Here is a 13,173-nt window from a genome sequence, read left to right as displayed (position 1 = left end):
CACTGATCATTTTTATAATGATTTTTTTGAATTCTTTATATAATGTATCATCCATTTCAATACCTTTAGGGTCAGTTGCTGGTGAATTATGAACTTTAGGAGGTGTCATGTTACTTTGTTTCTTCATATTTCTGTATTCCTGTGTTGGATTTTATGCATCTGTCAGGAGGTGGGCCATTTTAGGGCATAGTCTTTACATTCCAAATTGTTCCAGTGATCTAGGTTGAGGCCCTCTTGTAGATGTAGTATCCCTAGCCATTGTTACTTCTATTTTTGCTATAGCAGTGACTGTCTGTAGGTAGGACCTGGGGGCCACCCCTATTCATTTCTACTTGGGGCCTGGTCATTAACTTGGTGTTTCCTCCCTGTTCTTTATTTTAACATACAGCTGAAGATTGTGTCATTAATTTGTGGGTGGAGTGAAATGCTCTGTCTTTTGTATAGATGTAGTTCAGCAGCAGATTCTCTACCCTGTGAACTTGGAGTGTCCCTGTATGTTCCCAGAACCTCACACAATCAAGCAAAACAAACAGTAACAACAACAAATGCAAACAATATATACCACTAAAATAAATACTCAGTTCTTGCTATGATATCTACAACATTAATTAACACACAGAGAAACCAGAAATGATGGGGTCAGCAATTGTGAACAGTAAAACCAATAACCATGAACTACATTTGGCTTTAAAGCAAACAGCAGGTGTCAACTATGTCATCCACATCAGTAATAATTGCATCAGCATTAATGGGGAGGGTAGGAGTTATATAAATCAATTAGTTTTAAAAGTTTGTAAAAATAGAGTTAAGAGAAAATAAAATGTGATAGGAAGGTAGAAAAGAGTTTACAATTTCAAAAAGTGAGCAGAGAATGCAGAAAAGATGTAGCAGGTGATGGTTACAGGAAAGAGGTGAAATATAGAAACAAAGTATAGGGAGAGAGGAAGAGAGGACAGTAGAATTTGACTATTAGAGAAGAAAGACAGAAAGAGAATCAAATACAAAACAAAGCAAATATACAAACAAAAAAAAATATACAAACCAAAAAATTCTAACCCTCAAAAGACAAACAAAAATAACTAGGCTTAAAAATGCTGACAATGAGAAAGAATAAATATGTATATAGGTCTCTGAACCCATCATCACAGTAAGAACAGTGTCTCTCTTGCTCTCTCTCTCTCCCACCCTCCCTCCCTCTCCCTGAAATCAAAAACAAACCCCAGAGCTCACAAATAAACACATACAGAGAAAGAGAAAGAAAAAAAATTAATGAATAATGGAGGAATCATCTCTAATGAGGTGGTCAAAATAGTTGACCAGGATGGATGGTCACTGTCTACACCTGTCTTTTCATTTCTTCTTGAGCTATGTACTGAGAACAAGAAAGCAAGGGCTGGGGGTTGGTAACCCCTTCCTCTTTGTGTGTTGCTCTCTGAGCTTCCAGTTGGAATGACCTAAGATTGAAGTTGTCTGAAATAAGTTTCGGCTTCCCTTCTCATTAGTCTGAGGTTGAATGGATTGGGAAGTGCTGTCAGGTTTGCCTGCATAGACCAGATCAATGCCCCCCCGACCCCCGGGTGGGCTGCTACAGAGTTGTATGAGGTCAGTTCCAGCAGGTGGAGCGTAGGTCCACCTAAGTTGGCTGGCTTCCTTGGTGTGTGCTCTGGAGAGATTAGATCCCTCTCCTCTAACAGGAGTCTGGATCTCAGGAGTTTCCCAAGAATCCCACTTGTGGGCACAGGGCCATCCTCAACACACTCTTTTGCCCACAAGCACATGTTTCCAGGCTCAGTCCTGGGGGTGTATTCACACCTGCCTGTTCAGATTCCTGACCTGCTTCAGCTGGCCACGTGAGTCCCCAGACTCAAAGGAGGATCAAGTTGGCCCCTCTTTGCTTTTCCAATTTGAATCCCCCTGGGCACAGTCCTCTCTGTTCCTGTTTCATGCACATTTGGCCATGTGGGATGTGCTTGCCTGATCTCCTGGCTCTGCAGCAGCAGCTGCAGCAGGGCTGCTTCCAGATGGCTCTATCTCAGCTCCTTGAGTCTTGAGCCATGGAGCAACTAGGAATGCAGCCTTCCTCTATTTTGGCATCTTGAATTCTCTCCTTTAAAAAAATTAACCAGTTTAAGCATTTTGATTGCTGAAATTAATCCACTAACATTAAAAAATTATTGTTGATAGATTCTTCCTGCTGTCATTAAGTGTGTTCTGCTTATTTTGCAGTTTCTTTTCTTTTTTGACTTTCCTTTTTATTATTGTGATTTTGTGGTTTTCTGTCATGCCCTAAAGTTTGATTCTCATCTCTCTTTTGTGTATTTTTTGGGGGTCTGTGATACCAGTAACCATGGTCTCAAGGTTTTGGAACACAAAGAGGACCTTGGGAGTGATTGCAGTTGATTCTGGGGCTTATAGTACTGTTAGATGTTTCTGTGTAACCAGGAGACCCAGATGATACCTTCTCCAGGTCCTAGGGTTTCCAGGGATTTTGGAATTAGTACTGTTGTCCCAAAGTCCATGAGCCATGTTCTCTGGATTCCAAGATATGTACAGATCATGTTGGGGCTTTTAGTGCTGGTAGGTATGCTTCTGGGGGTATAGAACATGGGGAAGACCTTCCCTAGGTACTGTGTGTAGATACAGGTGGTACAGGGCTTGTGGTTTTGGAGCTGCAGGGTATAAAAGATAGTGCCCCGGGGTTGTATGGGTAAAGCTCTGCTGTGGACAAGGTTGTGGTATTAGTAGTTACTGTCCTAGGGAAGAAGGATATGGATGGGTCCTCTCCTTGACTCCCAGGGTCAGGCTAGAGTTAAGCTAAGGTTGTTTTTCTACCTGCAGTCTCAAGTCTGTGGTCTTTGAAGATGATCTTTCCTAGTTCTTTCCAGGTCAGCACAAGGGATTTGTGCCACTGATAGCTGCATTCCTAGAACCATGGAGCAGTGCCAGGAACTCTCTCAGCTCCCAGTAGACAGGTGGAGGTGAAGCCAGGACTCTGCAGTAGTGGCTACTGTCCCAAGGTTGTGGGTCAGGGGAGATAGACCTTACCTAGATCTGAGGGGCAAAACCAGGTGGGGCTCGGGTTTGTAGCTAAGGCAGCCACTGGCCACAACTTCTGGCAAGAAGGTTTTGGCTGGTAGCCACTAACAAAAGAGGGCAGTAGTTCCCTTAGGAGTTTGTGTAGAAGTGTGAGATAGGACAGATGGGACACAGGGGAGGAGTGATTGGAAAGCTTTGTTTGGCCATTGTATACTTTGAGAGCTGGGGGGCTGGAGGAGGTCCAAAGTGAGCTCTTTCTTTGGAGCAGAGGAGTCACTTTGAGACCAGCCGGCTTCCTAGACTGGACTTGAAGCTGCTGAGGACCATGAAGCCCTCCTGCAGCAAGGACTGTGGAGTGCTGTGGTAGGGGTACTGGCACCGGCCCCTTTCCCTATTCCAGAAGTATTTGCGTGCTACACTCCCTGCCCCTATCAGGCCAAGAACTGGGTTGAAACTGCGAGTTGCTTTGTTCTTTAGGTTGCCTTCCTGACTCTCTGGGCTTATTTCCAGATTTTTTCCTTCCCACACTCTCCTCAAAATATGGCTTCTCCATTGCTGCCCCGACTCCTCTCCGTGGCAAATTTGTGTTTAAGGCACCTCTGTTCAGCATCTTAGCCCTGCTTCCTATCACTCCGTCGAGACAGATGCTTACTCACTCCGTTTTCTGTCTTTTCTAATATAGAAAGCTATAAATTGGCCTCCACTAACAACTCTAAATATATCTCAGTGCATTTGATATGCAGTACTCCCATAATCCCTTCTTCTCTTACATAAAGTCTTTATTGATGAAAGATCTTTTGTATTCATATATTAATTTAAAAATATTTTCTTAGGCCCTCTACAGTCTCTGTTTCTTCCAAGTTGATTCATTTGCTTATTTGTTCCTTCTTATTGGCTTTCTTTCCTGTTGGAGAATTTCCTCCAGTAGCTGGCAATCGTTGGCCAACTCTTCATAATTCAGAGCCACATGAAAAATCTGCGAACCTGCGACAGGGCCTGGCCAACTGGATGGCCATCCAGATGTCTATCTACCTGGGACCCTTTCCTTCCCGAGACAGATGCTTTCCAGCTGTTGGGTGGGCAGATCCTCCCAGCTGCCACACTGCAGGCAGTTTGGGACTTGGAAAGTACAGGTCTCAGCATCTCTAGGCAGACTTTCACCCTGCTCTCTGCTGGGCCTGTTACCCCTCAATCCCAAGCTTCTTATTCTAATAATTCTAGAGAATAAGCTCCTGCTTCTTGGAGGGATGAGAAGGCATTGTACCTGGTCACAGGTGAAGCAGCAGGCCCCTGGTGATCTGATAGCCCCTGGTTCAGAGTTTCAACCCACCCGTCTGCTTCTGGCCTACCCACTCGGGCTCTCCTGAGGCACCTGTTGCCTGACCACCACCACCCCCTCCCCAGGTTCCTAGAGGCAGATGGGTCTCATCACCAACTCCCTCCTCTGCCCTGGAAGGTCAGTTACCATCCTCCGCCCACCTCCCCCTGCACATTGTGGGGCAAGTTCCTAGATGTGTCCAAGTTCACTACTGATTTCAGTTTCTTCTTTACTTTGCCATTTTGGCAAGAACTCCAAGGGCAGGAGGCAGAAATATCTTTGCCATCATGGGAATATTAAAATTTTTCCCCAAAGAATCCTCTGTAGGTACTCTCCTTTGTGCCATGTGACCCATTCTCAGCTTCTCCTCCTGGTAGTAACCCCATAGCTCTCCTTGGACACAGCTAGTTTTGGGATGGAATCTATTAACCTGTTTGGTGGACAAGACTTTACTTCCCTCCCACCAGTTCTCCCCTCCTCCCTCATCTTCCCAAGGTTTTTAACATCACTTTGGAAATTCCCTATTGGTGGTCAACTTTGATATCAACACATCTGTATCCACCCTCAGCAACCACATCAGGTCTAATTGCACCTCCATGCTGGGAGGTGAGGCTGTGGCCACTCCCTTCTTCCCTCCCAGTTCACCTTCAGATATTCAAGAACCTCTTAGGGGTGACTTTAGGTAAAAGCTCAGAGATTCCTCCCCTCTGGTCTCTCCTTCAGTAGATTGCCTTCCAGAGCACGTGACCTCTGATGGGGTAGGACCGTCCAACCTCCGTGAGGCCAGGCAGCTGGAGATCTATTCCCCTTTAGAGCAAGCTCCAAGGTTGTAGTTTTCCTGGTTTCCCAGGGTTGTTTACAGGTCTCCCAAGACCCTGAAACTCTTGATGAATTCTTAGCAGGCAGACGTGACCTTGTAGGTGGGGGCCCATCTGGCCAGGCTGTGGATAGTCATTTACCTCTTTCCTTTCCAGATCCCCTTCCTGGGAGCTGGGATCAAGATCCATGAGAAGAGAGTGTCAGAAAACCTTCGGCCCTTCCATGACCGGATGGAGGAATGCTTCAAGAACCTGAAAGTCAAGGTGGAGAAGGAGTATGGCGTACGAGAGATGGTACGGAGGGTCCCTGTGTCTGGGTAAGGGGGGAGAGGGACCAGGGGAGTTGGAGCCCAAAGAGGCCCAGCAGAGGATCCTGCCCTCCGGGAGCCGGGATTGCTGGAGCTGACCCAGGGAGGCCCTCCTATGAACTTGACCCTTTCAAAGTCACCAAGAATGGATACCAGTTATTCAAGGGACTGTATCACCTCATTGCTGATGTGCGTACTACATGCCAGGCCTGATCTAAGTAAGCGTTTGACATCTACTGGGCCAGTTAATCATCCGGAGCCTGGCAGGGAGGAGTGGTTGTCAACCTCTGTGTCTCTTCTGAGGTGTCAACCTGCCCAAGGTTACGGAGAGAGTGAGTGAAGGTCAGGATTCACACTTGCTGTGTTGACACCAGAGCCACTGCTTTGGCCATCGAGCTCTGTGGCCTCAAGAGGCTGTTGGCCTGTTGCTCCCAGGGACATCATCTTTATCCTCTTCCCCATAAAGTGGAACAGTAAAATGTCAAGGCTGTGCAGTCCCTTAGAGACCGTCAGATCCGACCCTCTCATTTTCAGAGATCCAGACAGGAAGGCGGGTTCCTGGAAGAACCTCGGGTCTTCTCCACAGGACAGGTGGCCTTGCCAGCACCCCGCAGGCAGCTCCTGCAGGGCAATTCCAATGCCAAATAACTGAATTTAAGTCAAGGTTCCCAGGTTCAGAACATAGTCTCTCCCTTTAGGGCCCGGCCACAAGCTCCAGGGTCCTGGCCCATCCACACTGCTGCCCACCTGGCTGCACACTGGGAGCTTTCCCACTACCCCTTAGGTCTGCTAATCTGCTAACACAAAGCACTACACAGATGGTGCCTGCTTATGATGATTCCACTCAATGGTTTTTTGACTTTATGATAATATGACAGCAATATGCAGTCAGTGGGAATCGTGTTTTGAATTTCGATCTTTCCTGAGCTGGTGCTACGCGGAACATACTCTTTCAAGCCCCTAGGCTTTGGAAGCACGGCTCCCAGCTGACCCCTTCAGTGCACTGTGTCACTAAGCCCGGATGTCAGCAGGCCAGGTGGACTCCATGTGGTTTTAAATTGTGATCTTTTCCACTTATGATGGATTCATCAATATGTAACCCCATCATATGGGAGGAGCTTCTGGTTAGGATCAAATCAGGATGAGCGAGATGAAGAGGCATATTCGAGTTAGGTGCCGTGGTGCACGCCAGTAACTTCAGCCACCCAGGAGGCTGAGCAGGAGGATGGCCAGTTCCAGGCCAGACTTACCAACTTCACAAGACCCCATCTCAAAATAAGAAGATCTGGGGCATGAAGCTCAGTGGTAGAGTGCCCCTGGGTCCAGTCCCCATGAACTCAAGAAAAGAAAGGACATGCATAGAGTGCATTCTAGGAGTTTCCAAGCCCTAAGGACACACCCTACTTCTGACACCTTAATGTATAATTACCCACTGGGATTTCTCCTGAGTTTATGTGTCCAAGGTTCCCATTGGGGTTTCATGATGAAGTCCTGATGGTGAGGCACTGGCCACTGGATTGAAATCCATCTCTCAGTCCTGTCCCCTCCCTAGAGGTTGAGCTGACATCACATGGCTCGAAGTCTCAGCCCTGTAATGACAGGGTTGGTCTTTCTGGCATGGCCAGCCCCCATTCTGAGCTCTCTCATTAAAGTCAGATGTGGTCCCCAGGGCCACCATGAATAGCAAAGACACTCCTGTCATAGAAAATGTAAAGGATTTAGAGGTTATCTCCCAGGAGCCAGGGACAGAGGCCAGCTGAATTCTTCATTCTATAGCAGCCCCCAGCCTGCACCGCCGTGAAGCGCTGTGCTGGTGGCCGCTCGGCCCCATGGTTCTGGAAGGCAGAGGCACGTGGCCCCAGCTGCCAATCACCCTGTTCTCCCCCTGCAGCCTGACTTCGACGACAGGAGAGTGGGCCGCCCCAGGTCCATGCTGCGCTCCTACAGGCAGATGTCCATCATCTCTCTGGCCTCCATGAATTCTGACTGCAGCACTCCCAGCAAGACCACCTCAGAGAGGTCAGTCCCTGTCCCCAACCCCCAGAAGAGCCTCCCTCCACCCCTCCAGCAGCCTCACCCCTTTCAGTCTCGAGGCTCTCAAGCCTCATAACTGTCCATGGCTTGGGCCATTTTTTAAAGGTCATTTTCCTGAGGCCCCAGAGGGACTCACTGCAGTCTCAGGTCCCCAGTCCAGTGATCTGTTGGGCAACCACAGCTCCTTACAGAGCCTGCATCCATCTGGAATGTTCTCACCCCTTGATAGGGGTCCCGTCCCTCCAGGAAGCTCCTCCCACTCAGATGGGCTGTCTCCATCACAGCTGCTACACCATCCACACCCCGTGGTTCCTCCTGCTTTACCCCTTCACTCACCTGGTAGAGGTTCCGTGCCTCCCTCGGGAGAGTCAGGCGGAGGCACCGCAGAGGGGGCAGCAGCCACAGCGACTGTGGCAGTTCCTGCTTGAGCAGAGGGAGGCACAGCACCAAGTGTGCAGCTGGCTCCCGGGACAGAGGGGAGGCCTGTGCTGCCTGTGTGAGGACCTCCCAGTGGGCCAGAGTGGGGGGTGGGGGGGAGACTGTCCCCAGCCATGTCCTAAGGAGTTCTGTGCGAGCACTTCAACCTGGAGGGAGGGGTGGTCGGTCTGGAGCCACATGTCACATCTGTCCCTATAAAATCGCCCTGCCTTGTCACAGGATGCATCACTGCAGCTATTCAGAGAACACGAGGGGTCACAGATCAAGTCAGGACAGGGGACTTGCTGTTTAAGTGACTCGCACTCCATCCCTGATGTTGGTCGTCCCGAGGGAGCCGTGCGGGTGTCCTGGCTTCAATGTCCCTCATTTCTGAGGCTGATAGAGTGGGCGAGGGCAGAGCCATGCTTTCCACAGCCAGCAAGCCATGACGGGTGGTCCCTGGGGTGCATGTGCCCTCTTCAAGGGGGCCTGGCTGTCTCGTTTCCACCATCCTAGAACCCTTTGGCTTTTCCCTGCCCAATGTGACTGTTTCAACAATAGAGGCCACCTGCCAAGTGCTCAGCCCTCATCTCTAAGGTTGTGCAAATACCCCCCCCCCCCATCTACTAAGGGAAACAGTGGAGAATCCCCGTCATCCATTCAAGTGGCAGTGCCTGGATTCGAATCCAGATCCATGTTTTTAACCAGTTTTATCTTCTTGCCATCAGTCTTGCTACCTTCAGTCTCCTTACCTTGTATTTTGAATGTTTTCAAAATTGTCTCCCTAAATTCTCTGAAAGGTTAGCTCATCCATCCCTGACGCTGTAGTGACAGCTCAGTCAACATGAAGGTCTGCTCTGGCCCTCTGGGTCCCCACAAGGCAGTCCCACTGGAGCTCTAACTGCAGTTTCCACTGCTGTCCCACTTATCCTTCAGCTTTGACCTGGAATTAGCTCCACCCAAGACTCCGAAAGTGGAAGAGGAGCCCATCTCCCCGGGGAGCACGCTGCCTGAGGTCAAGCTGCGGAGGTCCAAGAAGAGGTCCAAGAGGAGCAGCGTGGTGTTCGCAGACGAGAAAGCAGCAGCCGAGTCAGAGCTGAAGCGGGTGAGTGGCAGTGACAGGTCCCCCTCCAGGGGTGGACTCACTTCCATGGTGCATCTGGGAAGCAAGGAGGTGAAGCCCAGGCCCGTGTCTGCAGCCAGGGCAGCTGGGATGCAGCAGGATTTGAACCCAGGCCCCCAGACTCCAGAGTTTGTGTGTGTCCTTTGACAAATCAGGGAGCAACTCTGACCCCACCAGCACCCTCTGGGTGCCCGTAACCCGGGTGGGGATGCGGAGATGAGAACCTCACTGGGCTGCCTTTGAGCCCTCGGGTCTTATAAGTTAATGATGAGACTTAGTATCAAACAGCCCTGAGTTCAGTCCTCGTTTCCCCCTGGAAATGCGGTTTGTTGAAGCACCGTGAGGACTTGGGAGGGAGAGAGGAACTCACTGTTCTGGCAAGAGGGGGGCTGTCAGATTAAAGGGCCAGCAGAGATGCCTCTGGGGGAGGAAGCCCCTGCCCAGGGCCCGACTGCTCTTACCTAGGGGAGAAGGCGGAAGTAGTTTCTGTCTCCCCATCCTAGGGGCACGTTCACCTGATAGTCGAAATCGGTGTCCTCCAACACTCCTGACATTGCGGAGAACACAACTGTGCAGCCTTGCGTGGCGCTGGCATGGAATGGTAGAAAACAGCATGAATTCACTTTCTGTGGAGCCCAGTCAGCACCCTCGTCCTCCCCCTTTCCCGGCTCATGTTTGCCTCACTCTAAGCCCCTGTGCTACATTTGTCCAGCTGTCCAGGAAGCACGAGTTCATGAGCGACACCAACCTGTCGGAGCATGCGACCATCCCCCACAGGATGTCCATCCTCTCTCAGATGAGCTTTGCCAGCCAGTCCATGCCCACCATCCCAGGTACGCATGCTGCCGCCAGCCTTGTGGGTGGATGGGGACCGTCCCGCACTGCGGCGGGGACCAGGCATCATGGGGTGAGACTCTGCTGACAGCCAGTCCTCTGGGTGCAGCCAGGCCAGCAAGGCTCCCTGGAAGCCTGGGTCCCTCAGAACCCACTGAGCACCTGCTGTCCCTGCATTCTGTTACCTGGGCCTCTCCAGGGCTAGAAGTCTGTCCTTGGTATGACCCCGAGACCAGTGGCTTTTTTTTTTTTTTTTAAAGAACTGGAGAACTATTTCTGGGTTCACAAAAGCTGCCACTTACATGTCGCAGCTGCAGAGTGTTTGACACCTAGATGGCACGTTTTCCCTCCCACCACTCACCGTCCTGGGAGGAGGGTGGCCACTCACGGCTGGCTGCGTTTCATTCACAGAGGGCATGGCAAGCAGCAGTCCTCAGTGGTCACTACGTCGTGAAGGCTCTGCGCCAAGAGCAAGGACAGGGCTGCCCTTGTGGACCACAGAAGGCCAGGGCAGCACCTGCTAGTGCCTGAGCACCTACCTGCCCCACCCCCGGCCTCTACCCAGCACTCACAGCCACGGAGTAGCTAATGCCGCTCTCCCTGCTGCACACACATGGAAACTGAGGCACTGAGAACCTCAGTATCGACTGTCGCCAGCTAGAAAGTGGCGGAGGCTGACCTTAGGCCCAGGCCCTGCCCTGAGGCTGGTGTGTGAGCGACACAGAGCCCTGCACAGCCATCCTCACCGTGGACCCAGAGACAACCTGGTGCTCTGTGCTTTTATTGCCAATGCCAAAGCCAATAGTGTGGTAGCCCATTTTTCGGGTCTTTGGGACTCCAAGCTGGGGAATGACCCTCAGGCCATCCAGTTGCTTCATCAGGGGGACACACTCCCCAGCCCCTGCCTTGGGTGGCAAGGAGAAATGCAGGTGCTGGGCAGGAAAGGAGGGACATGCTCACTTCTGTCCCCTACCTCGAAGCCTTCCCCCATGTCTCCAGGCCTGGAGCTTTGGAAAGGCTCTGGCCAAGAGCAGGAGTTGGAGCAGGCCACTGACTGTAGGTTTGGCATTCCTCACCCAAGAGCATGGCTTCAGCAGTCCCTGGCATGGCAGAAGATGGGCCTCCTGCCCACACTATGTGATCCATCTGCCTCCAGAGACACCCTTCCTATCCCCGGGGCCCACCTCTCCTCCATCTTACCCATTCCCGGGTCTCTGCTCTGCTTCTAGCCCTCACACTCTCAGTGGCTGGCGTGCCCGGATTGGAGGAGACCAACGTGTCACCTCGCCTCAGCCAGACCTTCCTCCATCTCTCAGACGGTGACAAGAAGACGCTAAAGAGGAAGAAAGTCAATCAGTTCTTCAAGACAATGGTGAGGACCCAGGTGGGTGGGAGGAAGAGGACACTGTCCAGAGAAGATGAGGATATGTATGTGTATGTAGCTTGTACATCGCGGGGCACGTGTGGACATGTGGCCACTTCCAGGAGGCATGATCAGGGGCTACTGAGGGCTGAACCTTGTCCAGCAGTGCATCCACCAGGGCCCCTGACATCAGTACCAATCCGTGGTTTCCCCTTTGGTTTTCCTGGCTGAGCCCCAATAGCGGGGCTGCCTGCCTTTGGAAGCTGAATTGTTTTTGTTGTTAAGGGAGCAGTTTCGTATTCTATTCATTGTACAAAATTCTTCAATTTAAAGTTAGCTTTGAATTACTGACCTCGAAGTCCTGGCTCCTCTTATTTCTCGTTGCTCTTTGCTCACGATCAATAAAGTACAACACTTCTGATCCTCAAGGTGATAGTAAACCAGAACTGTGTTACTAAAATAACCACAAGTTTGCTGGGAGTACACGGCGAGTCAGGCACGGTGCTGAGCACTCCCAGGTACCATCCCATTCGATCCTCCACTGGCTTGGAGGGTTTTCTAAGGCTCAGTTTGGCAAGTTCACCCAGCCAGCAAGTGGTCATGGAACAGCAAAGCTGTGGTCCACCCGTGGCCCAGCACCACCTTCCTGGCCAAGCTCAAGGTCATGACCACTCTTGCTCGCTCACTTGGCTTTGGGCAATCAATGTAGAGGCCGGGGAGCTCCATGCCAATGCTCATGAGAATCCCGTCTTACTACTGTTTATCTCCCCCACAGCTGACAAGCAAATCCAACGAGGAAGGCAAGCAGATCCCAGACTTCTCATCCACCGACATTTAGATGCTGCCAACCAGACCTGCCAGGGAGGGAAGTTTCCAGAAGAGGAGAGGCCTAATTATGACACCAAAGCCTCAAAACATGGGAAGACCCTCCCTGTAAGTTGTCCTCAATTGCAAGACACAGAGGGGCTGACTGAACTTGAGTGGCAAGAGCCCAGCATTCCCCGGGGCAGCCACCTGCTGGTGGGTGGACAAGGAAGCCCCACCCTGGAGTCCCAAACCACAAGGAGCTGCAGCCCTCAGTACAAGGAACTGTGTTTTCATTTCATTTTCTCAGTCTCCACACTTAACAGAACAGCCTTTAAATATTCCTTTTTATTTTTAGTTAATAGTTTTGTACTTTACATTTTTTAATACAACCACCCAGGCCCTTTTTTAGCTTATCATCTCCAAAATATTGCTCTTTCTTACTGACAATAAAATTGGTTCTGTGGTTTAAATCAGCCTTGCTGCCTAATTCTGCCCAGGTAGGAAGATGGGGGGCTGTAGTGCCCGGCACTGCCCGACCTGACATCAAAGCTCCCCACTTCTTCCTGTTACCCCCAGGGACCTCGCCATGACTCTGGGCTTTTAGGGGCAAACCCTGGGGCACTGAGCAAGTCCACCGAGAAGACTTTCACACCAACATCCTCTACTTCTGGAAAGAGATGGCCAAGCACTGAGCCTGGTCACTCTGATACAGACCCTGGCCAAGTGCAAAAGAATCTGGGGGCCAGTGGACTCATGGCCCAGACCTTGGATCTTGTCACCGGTTCCAAAGTGGGTTCCCCTCCCCACAAAAGAATCCCCAGAGAACTCACCCAAGGAAGGTGAGGAGGCCTGGTCAGTGGCAGTAAAGGAGAATGGAACCATCCTCATGTCCACAGACTGCACAGGAGGGCCTGGCAGGGGACTGAGGACCCCACCTGGGAAGGAAATTGACATGGGTGACATCAAGTACATGCAATGAGGAGCTCGGGTCTAGAACCATCTAGAGCCCTTGGGCTGGAAGCTCACATCTGAGAGGCAAGGCCCTGAGGTCCAATAAAGGCTGAGATGATAGCAGCTCCAACGTATGGAGCCCTGACTGTCCCTGGCACTGTGTA

The 13,173-nt window shown here is 50.9% G+C and overlaps 1 protein-coding gene across 1 annotated transcript in view; it reads left to right on the top strand.

The window, feature by feature from the left end:
* Positions 1–12,528, top strand: part of Dock2 (dedicator of cytokinesis 2) — a 400,432-nt gene extending 387,904 nt beyond the window's left edge. The window contains exons 47-52 of the mRNA XM_027938544.3: positions 5,329–5,466; positions 7,372–7,499; positions 8,868–9,036; positions 9,767–9,887; positions 11,118–11,260; positions 12,027–12,528. Coding sequence (XP_027794345.1) covers positions 5,329–5,466; positions 7,372–7,499; positions 8,868–9,036; positions 9,767–9,887; positions 11,118–11,260; positions 12,027–12,089 — 762 coding nt within the window. The 3' untranslated portion in view covers positions 12,090–12,528. The remainder of the gene's footprint in view (positions 1–5,328; positions 5,467–7,371; positions 7,500–8,867; positions 9,037–9,766; positions 9,888–11,117; positions 11,261–12,026) is intronic.
* Positions 12,529–13,173: the final 645 nt, after the last annotated feature.

Source organism: Marmota flaviventris, chromosome 5, assembly GCF_047511675.1.
Source record: "Marmota flaviventris isolate mMarFla1 chromosome 5, mMarFla1.hap1, whole genome shotgun sequence".
In the NCBI taxonomy this organism is placed as follows: domain Eukaryota; kingdom Metazoa; phylum Chordata; class Mammalia; order Rodentia; family Sciuridae; genus Marmota; species Marmota flaviventris.
This window is presented reverse-complemented; position numbering and strand designations above follow the sequence as displayed.